Source organism: Taudactylus pleione, unplaced genomic scaffold, assembly GCF_031769625.1.
Source record: "Taudactylus pleione unplaced genomic scaffold, aTauple2 ptg000447l, whole genome shotgun sequence".
NCBI classification, from domain to species: Eukaryota; Metazoa; Chordata; class Amphibia; order Anura; family Myobatrachidae; genus Taudactylus; species Taudactylus pleione.
The window spans coordinates 2630354-2645565 of record NW_028284849.1 but is presented as its reverse complement, the minus strand read 5'-3'; the positions used below and the strand labels follow the sequence as shown (position 1 = coordinate 2645565).

At 46.4% G+C, this 15212-nt stretch overlaps 1 protein-coding gene across 1 annotated transcript in view; it reads left to right on the top strand.

Moving 5' to 3' along the window:
* Positions 1-15212, top strand: part of BANP (BTG3 associated nuclear protein) — a 493255-nt gene that overhangs the window by 182250 nt on the left and 295793 nt on the right. Inside the window, exon 7 of the mRNA XM_088447981.1 lies at positions 14230-14469. Within this exon, the coding sequence (XP_088304107.1) occupies positions 14230-14469 (240 nt within the window). The remainder of the gene's footprint in view (positions 1-14229; positions 14470-15212) is intronic.

Genomic DNA, 15212 nt, shown 5'->3' with positions numbered 1-15212 from the left:
CCACTTTGATCTAAGATGTGGTAAACTATCCTTATGATAAGAAGACAATATATAGGAGTATAAGTAAGAAAACGTCTTCCGGGGACCTAAAGATAAAAGGAATGACTTCAATGGGGATATTTGAATTAGAGGAGGGCCATCTGAAAATTGAGCCGAGAGAGCATGCCGTAATTGTAAAAATTTATAGAAATATGATTGAGGGAGATGATGAGTTTCTTGGAGTTGTGTAAAAGATTTAAGAATTGAAGTGTCATATAAATGACCCAATGTAGTTACACCGTTAGAACCCCATGTCACCTCAAGCTGTAAAGAGGCCAGTTCAGGTAATATACGACAACTACTAGTTAGGGAAAATCTGAGAAACCAACAAAACGTGCAGGACATTAGGGGAGTCATCTTGAAGCCATAACCGTATATGTGCCATCTGCGCCGCATAATAATAAAATTTTAAATTTGGAAAACCTCCCCCAGATCTAGATCGGGTCAGAGCTGCCAATTGAATACGTGGTCGACGATTCACCCAGACCAATGAAGAAAGAAGACTATTCAAACGCCTAAACAATGTATCTGTAATAAAAACAGGAGAATGCTGCAAAACTTACACAAATTTTGGCTGCACCACCATCTTGATTAAGTTAATTCTGCCAGTAACGGTAAGAGGGAGCCGGCGCCAGGACTGAAGTTTGCCCTTTAAGTAGACAAACAGGGGCTCAACATTCAATACTATATAGTCCTTTGGGGAATTAGTTATCCAGATACCTAAATATTTACATTTATTTACCCAACAGAGAGGGAGAGTGATAATGGGAACAGTCGGATACAACCCCCTAAGAGGAAGGATAGATGATTTGTCCCAGTTTATCTTAAGACCAGAAAAAATTCCAAATTGTTCTATGACTTGAAGAACCACAGGCATAGCTGTTACATAGTCAGACAAAAAAAGTAATAAATCATCTGCATATAAGGAAACTTTGTCCATTCTATTGCCCAATTGTAGACCTATAATATCAGGGTGAGAACGTATAATACAGGCGAACTGCTCAATAGCCAATGCAAACAGGGTTGGGGATAAGGGGCAACCCTGTCTTGTGCCCGAGACAGGGGGAAGGATGGGGAGATAAACCCATTCACTGACACCCTGGCAGTAGGGTTCACATACATAAGCTTTACCCATTTCAAGAACACCGGCCCAAACCCAAAACATAACATGACCTCCCACAGAAAGGGCCACTCCACAGAGTCAAATGCTTTTGCAGCATCTAATGACACAATAACAGAGGACGATTCCTCGCCATGGGAGGCCTGTAAGTGAGTGTGCAGCCTTCTAATGTTCGACGTCGACTTGCCTGGCATAAATCCTGATTGGTCTGGGTGAATAATTGAAGTAATAACAGTGTTTAGCCGAATAGAAAGAATCTTAGCTAAAATTTTGGCATCTGTGGGAATTAGAGAAATTGGCCTATAGGAATCAGGGTATCTAGGGTCCTTCCCGGGTTTAGGGAGCACAACAATTATGGCTTCAGACAGATGGAGAGAACAAATTCTCTTCATAGAGCCCATTAAACAGATCTAAAAGTCTTGGAACAAAGATACGAGCATGTTTTTTATATATCTCTATGGGAATCCCATCAGATCCGGGTGCCTCGTTACCGGGAAAGGAACTAATCGCAGCATCTACCTCCTCCAGGGTGAACGGGGCATCTAAATACGCCCGAGCCTCGGATGACCGTTTTGGAAGCCTTGCAGAAGCAACATATAATGACAAAGCATTCACGTCCTCAGTCAACTGTGTTTGATATAAGTTTTTATAAAATAAACTAAAAACCTCTGCAATATCTTGTGTAGATGTGACCATAGAACCCTCAGGCCCAATTAGTTACAATTTCTATTTGTACCAGTATTGTAATTAACATTCCACTTTAGAGGCTGAGCGCAGCACTATCCAATTTATTGTTCTCCAATAAGATAGGGTCAGTTATCTCAGTACAGCAGCCCGCCATATAGAATTATCTTCTTCTCAGTGCGCAGGTCTTACAATTACCTATAACATATCGGTATTACAGGGTTAGGGTTAGGCTGCCGGGCTCGGGCTCTAACAGTAGAAAAACGTTATGATGAAACTTTGATCATGTTCATGTCGACATTCATACCATGTCAACATTCTGGTATTGACATTTTGAATGTCGACGTAACTTAGTACACCCCCTTTCTGCACGTGGGGCTTAGATTGTGACCATGTATCCCTAAGTGAATGAGCACTATAGTACTCTCACTGTACAGTTGTGCAGAGCATGCTGGGACTGGTCTATAGGTCAGAGATGTGGAGAGCATGCTGGGATTGTTCTATAGGTCAGACAGCCGCTTCATGCTTACACTGTATAGTTGTGCAGAGCATGCTGGGACTGGTCTATAGGTCAGACAACCGCTTCATGCTCACACTGTACAGATGTGGAGAGCATGCTGGGATTGTTCTATAGGTCAGACAGCCGCTTCATGCTTACACTGTATAGTTGTGTAGAGCATGCTGGGACTGGTCTATAGGTCAGACAGCCGCTTCATGCTCACACTGTACAGATGTGCAGAGCATGCTGGGATTATTCTATAGGTCAGACAGCCGCTTCATACTTACACTGTACAGTTGTGCAAAGCATGCTGGGACTGGTCTATAGGTCAGACAGCCGCTTCATGCTCACACTGTACAGATGTGCAGAGCATGCTGGGACTGGTCTATAGGTCAGACAGCCGCTTCATGCTCACACACTACAGTTGTGCAGGGCATGCTGGGACTGCTCTATAGATCAGACAGCCACTTCATGTATCTGCTCATTTTGAGCCTATCCTGAAATAAACTTTATTTGTAAGAGATATGCATATGGGAGGAAGACTATGATCCGCTCTATAGAGGGCTCACACTAAACAGATGTGCAGGGCATGCTGGGACTGGTCTATAGGTCAGACAGAGAATCGGTATGTGATACCGCCTGCCGCATGACCGGCAGTTCAATTCCCGGCAGCGTCAGCCCGGCAGTGGAACAGATCCCGGCAGCAGCAGCCCGATAGCGCTGGAAATCCCGATCGTCACCAGGTAAGTATGAACTAACCCAGTGTTGGCTAACCTTGACTCTCCAGCTGTTATGGAACTACATAACCCAGCATGCACTGCTACAGTTTTGCTATTAGGGCATGCTAAAACTGTGGCAGGGCATGCTGGGATATATAGTTCCACAACAGCTGGAGTGTCAAGGTTAGCCAACACTGAACTAACCTAACCCACCCCCCTAACCCTAACCCTCCCTTAGTGGTGCCTAACCCTAACCTCCCCCTCAAGTGCCTAACCCTAATCCTCCCTCTATGTGCCTAAACCTAACCCCCCCTTCCCCGCTGCCTAAACCTAAGTCCCCCGGGGGGTGCCTAACCCTAACCTCCCCCTGGGGGTGCCTAACCCTCCCTCCCCCTAGCCTGTCCCCCTAACCTCCCGGGAGGGTGCCTAACCCTAAGTCCCCCCCGGGAGCCCTAAACCTACCCCCCCCCCGCGGCTGTCCGCTCGCGGAACCGGTCTCCCGGCGTCGGTGAAATGAGCGGCATGTACATCTAGACCCTCGCCGGGATATGACAGCCGGGAAGTCGGCTGTCGGTATAATGTCAGCCGGCTTCCCGAGTGCATCCCGTCAGACAGTCACTTCATGCTCACACTGTACAGATGTGCAGGGCATGCTGGGACTGGTCTATAGATCAGACAGCCACTACATGCTCACACTGTACAGATGTGCAGGGCATGCTGGGACTGGTCTATAGATCAGACAGCCACTACATGCTCACACTGTACAGATGTGCAGGGCATGCTGGGACTGGTCTATAGATCAGACAGCCACTACATGCTCACACTGTACAGATGTGCAGGGCATGCTGGGACTGGTCTATAGATCAGACAGCCACTACATGCTCACACTGTACAGTTGTGCAGGGCATGCTGGGACTGGTCTATAGATCAGACAGCCGCTTCATGCTTACACTGTATAGTTGTGCAGAGCATGCTGGGACTGGTCTATAGGTCAGACAACCGCTTCATGCTCACACTGTACAGATGTGGAGAGCATGCTGGGATTGTTCTATAGGTCAGACAGCCGCTTCATGCTTACACTGTATAGTTGTGTAGAGCATGCTGGGACTGGTCTATAGGTCAGACAGCCGCTTCATGCTCACACTGTACAGATGTGCAGAGCATGCTGGGATTATTCTATAGGTCAGACAGCCGCTTCATACTTACACTGTACGGTTGTGCAAAGCATGCTGGGACTGGTCTATAGGTCAGACAGCCGCTTCATGCTTACACTGTACAGGTGTGCAGGGCATGCTGGGACTGGTCTATAGGTCAGACGGCCACTACATGCTCACACTGTACAGATGTGCAGGGCATGCTGGGACTAGTCTATAGGTCAGACAGCCGCTTCATGCTCACACTGTACAGATGTGCAGGGCATGCTGGGACTGGTCTATAGGTCAGACAGCCGCTTCATGCTCACACTGTACAGATGTGCAGAGCATGCTGGGATTATTCTATAGGTCAGACAGCCGCTTCATACTTACACTGTACAGTTGTGCAAAGCATGCTGGGACTGGTCTATAGGTCAGACAGCCGCTTCATGCTTACACTGTACAGGTGTGCAGGGCATGCTGGGACTGGTCTATAGGTCAGACGGCCACTACATGCTCACACTGTACAGATGTGCAGGGCATGCTGGGACTAGTCTATAGGTCAGACAGCCGCTTCATGCTCACACTGTACAGATGTGCAGGGCATGCTGGGACTGGTCTATAGGTCAGACAGCCGCTTCATTCTTACACTGTACAGTTGTGCAGAGCATGCTGGGACTGGTCTATAGGTCAGACAGCCGCTTCATGCTCACACTGTACAGATGTGCAGAGCATGCTGGGACTGGTCTATAGGTCAGACAGCCGCTTCATGCTCACACACTACAGTTGTGCAGGGCATGCTGGGACTGGTCTATAGATCAGACAGCCGCTTCATGTATCTGCTCATTTTGAGCCTATCCTGAAATAAACTTTATTTGTAAGAGATATGCATATGGGAGGAAGACTATGATCCGCTCTATAGAGGGCTCACACTAAACAGATGTGCAGGGCATGCTGGGACTGGTCTATAGGTCAGACAGAGAATCGGTATGTGATACCGCCTGCCGCATGACCGGCAGTTCAATTCCCGGCAGCGTCAGCCCGACAGTGGAACAGATCCCGGCAGCAGCAGCCCGACAGCGCTGGAAATCCCGATCGTCACCAGGTAAGTATGAACTAACCCAGTGTTGGCTAACCTTGACTCTCCAGCTGTTATGGAACTACATAACCCAGCATGCACTGCTACAGTTTTGCTATTAGGGCATGCTAAAACTGTGGCAGGGCATGCTGGGATATATAGTTCCACAACAGCTGGAGTGTCAAGGTTAGCCAACACTGAACTAACCTAACCCACCCCCCTAACCCTAACCCTCCCTTAGTGGTGCCTAACCCCAACCTCCCCCTCAAGTGCCTAACCCTAATCCTCCCTCTATGTGCCTAAACCTAACCCCCCCTTCCCCGCTGCCTAAACCTAAGTCCCCCGGGGGGTGCCTAACCCTAACCTCCCCCTGGGGGTGCCTAACCCTCCCTCCCCCTAGCCTGTCCCCCTAACCTCCCGGGAGGGTGCCTAACCCTAAGTCCCCCCCGGGAGCCCTAAACCTACCCCCCCCCCCCCGCGGCTGTCTGCTCGCGGAACCGGTCTCCCGGCGTCGGTGAAATGAGCGGCATGTACATCTAGACCCTCGCCGGGATATGACAGCCGGGAAGCCGGCTGTCGGTATAATGTCAGCCGGCTTCCCGAGTGCATCCCGTCAGACAGTCACTTCATGCTCACACTGTACAGATGTGCAGGGCATGCTGGGACTGGTCTATAGATCAGACAGCCACTACATGCTCACACTGTACAGATGTGCAGGGCATGCTGGGACTGGTCTATAGATCAGACAGCCACTACATGCTCACACTGTACAGATGTGCAGGGCATGCTGGGACTGGTCTATAGATCAGACAGCCACTACATGCTCACACTGTACAGATGTGCAGGGCATGCTGGGACTGGTCTATAGATCAGACAGCCACTACATGCTCACACTGTACAGTTGTGCAGGGCATGCTGGGACTGGTCTATAGATCAGACGGCCACTACATGCTCACACTGTACAGATGTGCAGGGCATGCTGGGACTGGTCTATAGATCAGACGGCCGCTTCATGCTCACACTGTACAGATGTGCAGGGCATGCTGGGACTGGTCTATAGATCAGACGGCTGCTTCATGCTCACACTGTACAGATGTGCAGGGCATGCTGGGACTGGTCTATAGATCAGACAGCCACTACATGCTCACACTGTACAGATGTGCAGGGCATGCTGGGACTGGTCTATAGATCAGACAGCCACTACATGCTCACACTGTACAGATGTGCAGGGCATGCTGGGACTGGTCTATAGATCAGACAGCCACTACATGCTCACACTGTACAGATGTGCAGGGCATGCTGGGACTGGTCTATAGATCAGACAGCCACTACATGCTCACACTGTACAGATGTGCAGGGCATGCTGGGACTGGTCTATAGATCAGACGGCCACTACATGCTCACACTGTACAGATGTGCAGGGCATGCTGGGACTGGTCTATAGATCAGACAGCCACTACATGCTCACACTGTACAGATGTGCAGGGCATGCTGGGACTGGTCTATAGATCAGACAGCCGCTTCATGCATCTGCTCATTTTGAGCCTATCCTGAAATAAACTTTATTTGTAAGATATATGCATATGGGAGGAAGACTATGCTCCGCTCTCTAGAGGGCTCATCTCTATACAGAGCTACACTTCCTCCACCCGATGAAGCATTGTTGTTCCTCTTCCAGATGTTTATCAGTCTGTATGGAAGGATCTCATTGCAGAATACAACCCTGGGACACAGAAATTGTGCACTAGGACGGGAGGTTTTTGGGTGTAACCAAGGAAGTGCTGCAAACTCTCAGCTGTGGTGTAACGCTATCACAGCACCAACTTCCAAAGCGTGTTCTGTATTTGGTTATAATGAACGCTCATTTCTATCTGTACAGACAGCTGGTAGTGACTGTATGTGGCCCTAAGGATTAATCTGTGTGTTTGCTGGGGAGGCGGTGGGGGGAATAGGCATATAACTCGTATTGTTTGGGTTAGCTGCTGATGTATGAATTGGAGCTGTATGATCACAATTCACATACATTTGGGCAGATAGAAAATATACAGTTAAACAATGGACAGGATTTATTTAGAGAGAAATATTTGACTCAAACTTTTGGCAGTTAAAATTTTGCCTTCACAGGTTCAGCAAATGAATCAGAGTTTTACAAGATAAAGAGTTTCCAGTAACTGTCAGTCTCTAAGTCGTTATTGCAATCTATCATGCGTAATGTCTTCTCCTATTACCCCTTTTCCACTGCCACAATACCCCGGGTTATTGCCGGGTCAACCCGGGTCGCGGCTCAGCGGAAAAGGGTCCCTGAAAAATAACCCGGGTCCAGTGACCCGGGAATCCGACCTTGGTCGTTAACGGTCCGGTTTAAACAGCATGAGCCAGGTCACGATGACCCGGGTCCTACCTCAAGCCAGCAGATCGTCTGGCTTTAGTAGCGATTGGAGATTACATAATCTCCAAGCATCCGCTGTAACGCCGAGACCTGGGTCTGGTGTGAACGGCTGGACCAGGGAAATAACCATGGTCCAGCTGCCGGTGTAAAAGGGGGGAAAACCGAGCTTACTCCAAGCTCAGTGTCTTGGGTTGGAGCTGGATTTTTGGTGGGAAAGGGGGGTATTACAGGCCAGTGATCTTCGCGTGTACCTGTTTCAACATTATGCGTGTGTCTTAAATGCATTGCAAGTTTCACATTCAAGTGGAGTCCAGATGCATTGCATACGGGCCTGTATAACCTGGGCATTGCCTGTCTTACTCATGGGGAGCAGGAGGACCATGATAATCAGGAGGTAGGAATTGTTCTATTAGTTTCTTTGGTGCGGTTGTGTCTGGCCCCTGATGCAGTTACAGTAGTTTCATTTACCTTAGTTACCACCAGTATTCAAGATTGAGTAGTCCATAGACTTGTTATAGATGTAGTAATAAGTGGAACACCCTTGTCCTATAAGAGAAGTGGTAATACATTAAATAACAAATTGCCACCTGTTTAGGTTGAGTTACACGTCTCCATATGGTTAAACCGCCTCCAGTGGCTCCAACTACAGCCCCAGTTTGAGTCGTGAGACTTCCCACCACTTCTTATTTATTTGTAGCTATTGATACCGGTCCCTGATTTTTAAACCCATTCCAAAGACGCAACCAATCAAAGCTACAAATCTATTTCTACAGAAACGTTTCCATTCTGTCGCTATGATATGATTGGACAGTAGTTCCAGACCTCCGTTGGGCACTTATCCGGGCAGTACAGAGGCCCAGAGGAATCTTCCAGAGGGCTCTACGGTGTCCAGATGTATATGCATCCACCAGAGAAGAGGGCAGGCACCGGCCAGCTGCCGTGTGAATGGTGTATTCATGCCCTATGGGTGCGGCAGTGACTGTACAACTGGCTGCGCTCTCAGTGTAACTTTTACTCCACACTATGAGTCTGTGAGTCTCTCTCCCTTTATATTGTTCCAGCGCTGCTCTCACTGCTCAGGAATCTGACATGACGGGACGTTTTATTACCCAGTGCAGCAGTCAGTTTGTTTTTAGGGATGGCATGTAGACCGAACACCAGCAGCTATTTTAAGTTCTCTTCCTCTCATAATCTGCTTGATAGCTGTACAGTAGCAATAGGAGAGGAACCAGAAATAAGCCGCAAGTTCCATCAACATAACTGTTTATCCCCCGTCTGTGTACCCTTCAGCTTCATACTTTCCATTTCTGAGGGAGTAGTAATTTTCCAACTGGAAATCTGGATGTAAAAGTCAGGCTGGGCTCTGTCCATAACCAGGTAGGCAGCTGGCATTGGCTCTGGCTGGCCGCTCACCCGGACCCATTAGAGAGATAAATTTGAAGTGTTTGGAGTGATTCATTACCCCTGTGTGAGAGACGGGCCTGAGGCTCCGAATATTAAATTATATGGTTTCCAAACTGGATTGCTTTGGACACAACACAATTACTTTGTCAATATATACAGTATATATATATTTGTCTTTCAGCAGCTTTTCCATAGTCAACAAATCAGATATATTAATATATAAGTTCGTTTGTCCGGCCACAAAGGCATCAGCAACTTTTTATTTAGACCAAATTTGGATAAAGGAGAATATCCGCACTATTAAACATCCTAATACGGGAAATGTTCAGTTAAGATAATTGTGGGGTCCATTTATGAACGAGTTTTACCATAAGCATAGAGTTTTAAAAATCATTGCTTATAATAAATGGTGCTCCAGCCAATCAGCTCCCAACTCATTTTTCAAACAGGTGACAATTGGGAGCTGATTGGCTGGAGAATCATTATCCTACGCAACGAGTTTCAAAACTTGTTGCATATGAGAAAACTGGTTTATAAATGAGCCCCTATATGTTTTAATTTAATGTTGGGGGGAGGGGGGGTTGACAGGGTCCATGGTCTATGAATAGGTGGAATCTTCATATCTGTCGCTGGTTTGGGGCTGCCATATGCCTTGTGGGCTGAATATTGTTAGTGTTTGTTAAGATTATAATTTAGCAGTGATGTGTAAAAGTCTGAAAGATTGTGACATATGGTGCAATACAAACGCCCTCTATTGCTGAGTCCTCTCAGCCGTGGTGGGGACTATAGGGTTAGCAGGAAATACTGTTGGTTAGGGTCTATCGGGACCTCTGAATATCTCGGAGTCTTTCACTAAAAATAAATGTTCTCAATGTTAGGTAGATAGACAGAGCCCTTTTAATGGATTTGTTGAGCAGGCATTTTATGAGGCTGTTGGGTATACGCGAATTCTCGGAATGACATTTGTTTTCCATTTATTGTCAGGTGATACAACAGGAGTGTTACATTGTTTCTGTTTGGGAAGTGGCTGGAGCAACAGATGATGTCTCAGACGTTCACATGTTGCTCATCATTCCCTAAGCCTGGTATCTGTTTATAAAATGATGAGCAGAGAGCTGGCCGTGCTTGGTGACATTACCATCACGGCAGCTTACACTCCCTAGGCTACGTATAAAAGCCAGCGTAAAGACCAAGGTAACCCGTGCGCCCAGTCCTTTCGGTTCCACTTAAAGCGGTGTATTTCCTTGAGGCCTCATTCACGGACTAACAGCTCAGACTGAGTTTCCTCCAGGGAGCAGCACTGAAGTCTGAACTTTTAAACTATTATTTTCCTGCTCTGTTTTACGTTACTGTTGATTGGCTCTGCTGGAATAAATACCACTAGATTTTCTGAATTACAAAATTAGATTACTGTTATAGTTTAGCTCTCAGTTCTTCTGTCAAATTACTAAGACATCTAACATTTTAACTTTGTGTCCATTATGTATTTTTCCGTTTTATATCTTGGACCTGTCAACTTGACATTGATATCCATTAATCCAGAGCTTGTGAGACCTGCTGTAATGTGTACTGATGTTGCTGAGCTCAGATGCACAGACGTACTATTCCACTAGAGGGTGCTACTGAAATCTTGGACACATTGTGATACTTTAGTCTGCAAACCTGTCATATTGTTCATGTGAGATATCATACAGTTCAGTTCTTTGTCATTTTCACCATTTCATTGGCAGAAGAGAGATAGGAGCTATGATCAAACAGTAATGCATCCTCTTTGCTTGCTGTCCTAGGTAATGTGTAAGATGATTGGACAATAACTGTGGTCAGGTTTGGGATATCAGTGTATCGCCCTGCCCTGCCTGTATACAGCTCACATAATCCTACTCAAAAAAAGGTGTTGTGTCGTTCTAATTGCGCAATCCAAAAGCAGCCTATATATAACAATTCCAAAGGATCACACCATATAATCCTTAATAAGAACTATACACAAAAAAACACATTGTACATAATGGCCCTATAATGAACAGTACTTCCCTTGGAAATGTTCCTCAAAGGGAATCTTTCCTCTTCCGTATTAAGCGAAGTATATGAAAAGAGAGAAGTACACAAATATCCTCGTGTAATACAGCAACAAAAAGTTTGTCAGTACATTTACAATGCTATGTTGAATAGTTTCATATGTGTTTGTAATTGTTAATGGGGCTGCCCCCCAAACAGGAAACTCACATGGAATCGTGAATAAACAGGCATATCATATTTCCAAAGGAAGTACTGTTCATTATAGTGCCATTATATGCAATTCGTTCTTTTGTGTATAGCTCACATAATCCTGCCCAGTGCTCAGCATTGTGACCTCACACACAGCTCTCCCTGCCCTGACTGTATACAGCTCACATAATCCTGCCCAGTGCTCAGCATTGTGACGTCACACACAGCTCTCCCTGCCCTGACTGTATACAACTCACATAATCCTGCCCAGTGCTCAGCATTGTGACCTCACACACAGCTCTCCCTCCCCTGACTGTATACAGCTCACATAATCCTGCCCAGTGCTCAGCATTGTGACGTCACACACAGCTCTCCCTGCCCTGACTGTATACAGCTCACATAATCATGCCCAGTGCTCAGCATTGTGACGTCACACACAGCTCTCCCTGCCCTGACTGTATACAGCTCACATAATCCTGCCCAGTGCTCAGCTTTGTTACCTCACACACAGCTCTCCCTGCCCTGACTGTATACAACTCACATAAGTCTGCCCAGTGCTCAGCATTGTGACCTCACACACAGCTCTCCCTGCCCTGACTGTATACAGCTCGCATAATCCTGCCCAGTGCTCAGCATTGTGACCTCACACACAGCTCTCCCTGACCTTACTGTATACAGCTCACATAATCCTGCCCAGTGCTCAGCATTGTGACCTCACACACAGCTCTCCCTGCCCTGACTGTATACAGCTCACATAATCCTGCCCAGTGCTCAGCATTGTGACCTCACACACAGCTCTCCCTGCCCTGACTGTATACAGCTCACATAATCCTGCCCAGTGCTCAGCATTGTGACCTCACGAACAGCTCTCCCTGCCCTGACTGTATACAGCTCACATAATCCTGCCCAGTGCTCAGCATTGTGACCTCACACACAGCTCTCCCTGCCCTGACTGTATACAGCTCACATAATCCTGCCCAGTGCTCAGCATTGTGACCTCACACACAGCTCTCCCTGCCCTGACTGTATACAGCTCACATAATCCTGCCCAGTGCTCAGCATTGTGACCTCACACACAGTTCTATCCGCAGCTGTGGATCTGGCTTCATTTAATATGGGCACCTCAGAATATGTACAGAATTTGTATATAACAAGTCACCAAATGTAACTCATTAGCTTAATTTCATGAGAGTACATTAAATTACCAGGGAAAGAACAATCACAAAGTGTGTTTTGTTTAATTCCTCTCAGTCTTGTGTCTATTTTAGTCTTTTTTGTTACACACAGAAAAAAATTATTTCTATTTACATGGATTTACAGACTGTCACGTATACGTTCCCAGATAGTAGCACACACAGGGGTATGACATTGTTCTGGAGGCTGTGCAGGCCCCCCGAGACTCATTAGGCCACATATGCCACTGACAGCCATTTTGTGTGTGTGTGTGTGTGTGGTATTAATTATTTTCCAAAGGAGAAACATTACCCTATATCAGGGATGAGTACCTCAGGCCCGGGGGCTGTATAAGGCCCTCGGAATCATTTGGTATGGCCCTGAGCTTTTTTCTTCTAGTTTCATCTGGCTAGCTGGGTGCCCAGAATGTCACCCTGCAGCCAGAATCTATGCAGCAGTGCTGCCTGGAGCATCCCTAGGACGCTTCAGATGGTCACACCGTTGCCCTTACAGCTCGCATTGGTGTAGTCACCGATGATTGTGGCCCCACCCCTTGTGATGTAATACAGAGGGGGCGTGGTCTGCACCAGGCCCGCGAATAATGTTAGATTTATCAAAATGGCCCTCGGCAGAAAAAAGGTTCCCCACCCCTGCCCTATATACTTATATAATCACCCTCACACTCTTCACTCACCATCTTACAGTACACAAGACCTTAGATATTTACTGTTTCCATTTTTATCTCACCACTCCAAAAACACATTATACCTTCACCTCTATATTAATGCATCCCATCCATCACTGCTATAGTAAGACATCACCCTCCCTCACCTGTGTATTAACACATTCCACTCCCTCACCTCTGTAGTAACACATTTCCCTATTGGCCCGTGTTGTAACACATTCGACAATCCCCTCCCTCACCTGTGTGGAAATACAACCCCTCCCTCACACCTGTAGTAATATATTACCCTCACTCACACCTGTAGTAACTTATTCCCGTCCCTCATTTCTGGAGTAACACATTCCCCTTGCTCACCCTTGTAGTAACACATTTCTTTCCCTTGCCTGTGTTGTAATACATTCCCTTCACTCACCCCGTAGTAACACATTTGATATTCCCCTCCCCTCCCTCACCTCTACAGTAACACATTCCCCTCCCACACCTGTGTAGTAACACATTCCCTTCCCTCACCTCTATAGTAACACATTCCCCTCCCATACCTGTGTAGTAACACATTCCCCTCTCACTGCTGTTGTAACACATTTTCCTCTCTCATCTGTGTAGTAACACATTCCCTTCCCTCACTAGGGAGTCACAACAACTGCCAGTGATGTTTTGTAGCACTTGGGGTGACAGTTGGTGTTTGAATATGATCTGTTCTACAGCCACAATGAGACAGTCAGTCAGGACATTGCATAGGGGGAGGAAACATTTTAGCCCTCCCCCCCTTAGAAGTCGAATTTAGAATAATTTCTTCTTACTACAACCTCCATAAACTGCACCAAGTACCTACAGTATGTACATATTATAATACAACCACCCCATTCACTGCACCAAGTACCTATGTACATATAATAGCCCCTAACTCTATATACTGCACCAAGTACCTATGTACATATTATAGTACCATCTCTATACACTGCACCAAGTATCTACATACATATTATAGCAGCAACTCTATACACCCTTTATTATTGTGTTGTCATTCACACCCTTTAATCAGAAATGCTGGATACATCTCCCGGAGGCTTATCCTGTAACCTGTGCCGTTTCTCCCTCTAGAGGATTATCCGAGTGGCACCTGGCTGGGGGACGAGAACAACGCGGAGATGAGGGTGAGATGTCCCATCACAGCGGCCGACATGTTGCACATCAGCACTAACTGTCGCACAGCGGAGAAGATGGCCCTGACGCTGCTGGATTACCTTTTCCACCGGGAGATACAGGCCGTCTCCAACCTGTCGGGCCAGGGGAAGCATGGGAAGAAGCAGCTTGATCCCCTAATGATTTACGGTATACGGTGTAAGTAGAATGGATGGCCCATGTGGTATATGTCATTTAACCTTTGCTATTGTCTATACTATTGCTTGTTGCAGCATTTACATGTATGTATGTATGTATCTATCAGTTCTAGAGCTGAACAGACCTTTCAGGGTTTGTCCGCTTTAGGTAAAAGGAAGAGAACAGATGAATAGAGAGGAACTCCGCAATTTCTAGGGGTGGGGGGGAGGGTTGTTATAGGTGTATCTGTATGGGTTACCCAAGGTGACCGCTACAACATAGCCAAAACTGGAAAACAGATTATTATTATTACATTTTATTTATAGGGCACCACAATTTGTCCGCAGCGCCATACATACAGATTCTCACCCTACGTACATTGTATGCTGGGTAATATAATTTTATAGTTTCCTTATTCACACTAATATTCATGTGTCTTATACAGCATGCAAAGCATATGTACAGCATATGTACAGGTAATAAAAGTAACAATCTCACTGTCATGTAAGTGTGCACAAGGCCACGTAATGTAATATCACTGTCATGTAGGTGTACACAAGGCCACGTAATGTAATATCACTGTCATGTAGGTGTACACAAGGCCACGTAATGTAATATCACTGTCATGTAAGTGTGCACAAGGCTACCTAATGTAATCACTGTCATGTAGGTGTGCACAAGGCCATGTAATGTAATATCACTGTCATGTAGGTGTGCACAAGGCCATGTAATGTAATATCACTGTCATGTAAGTGTACACAAGG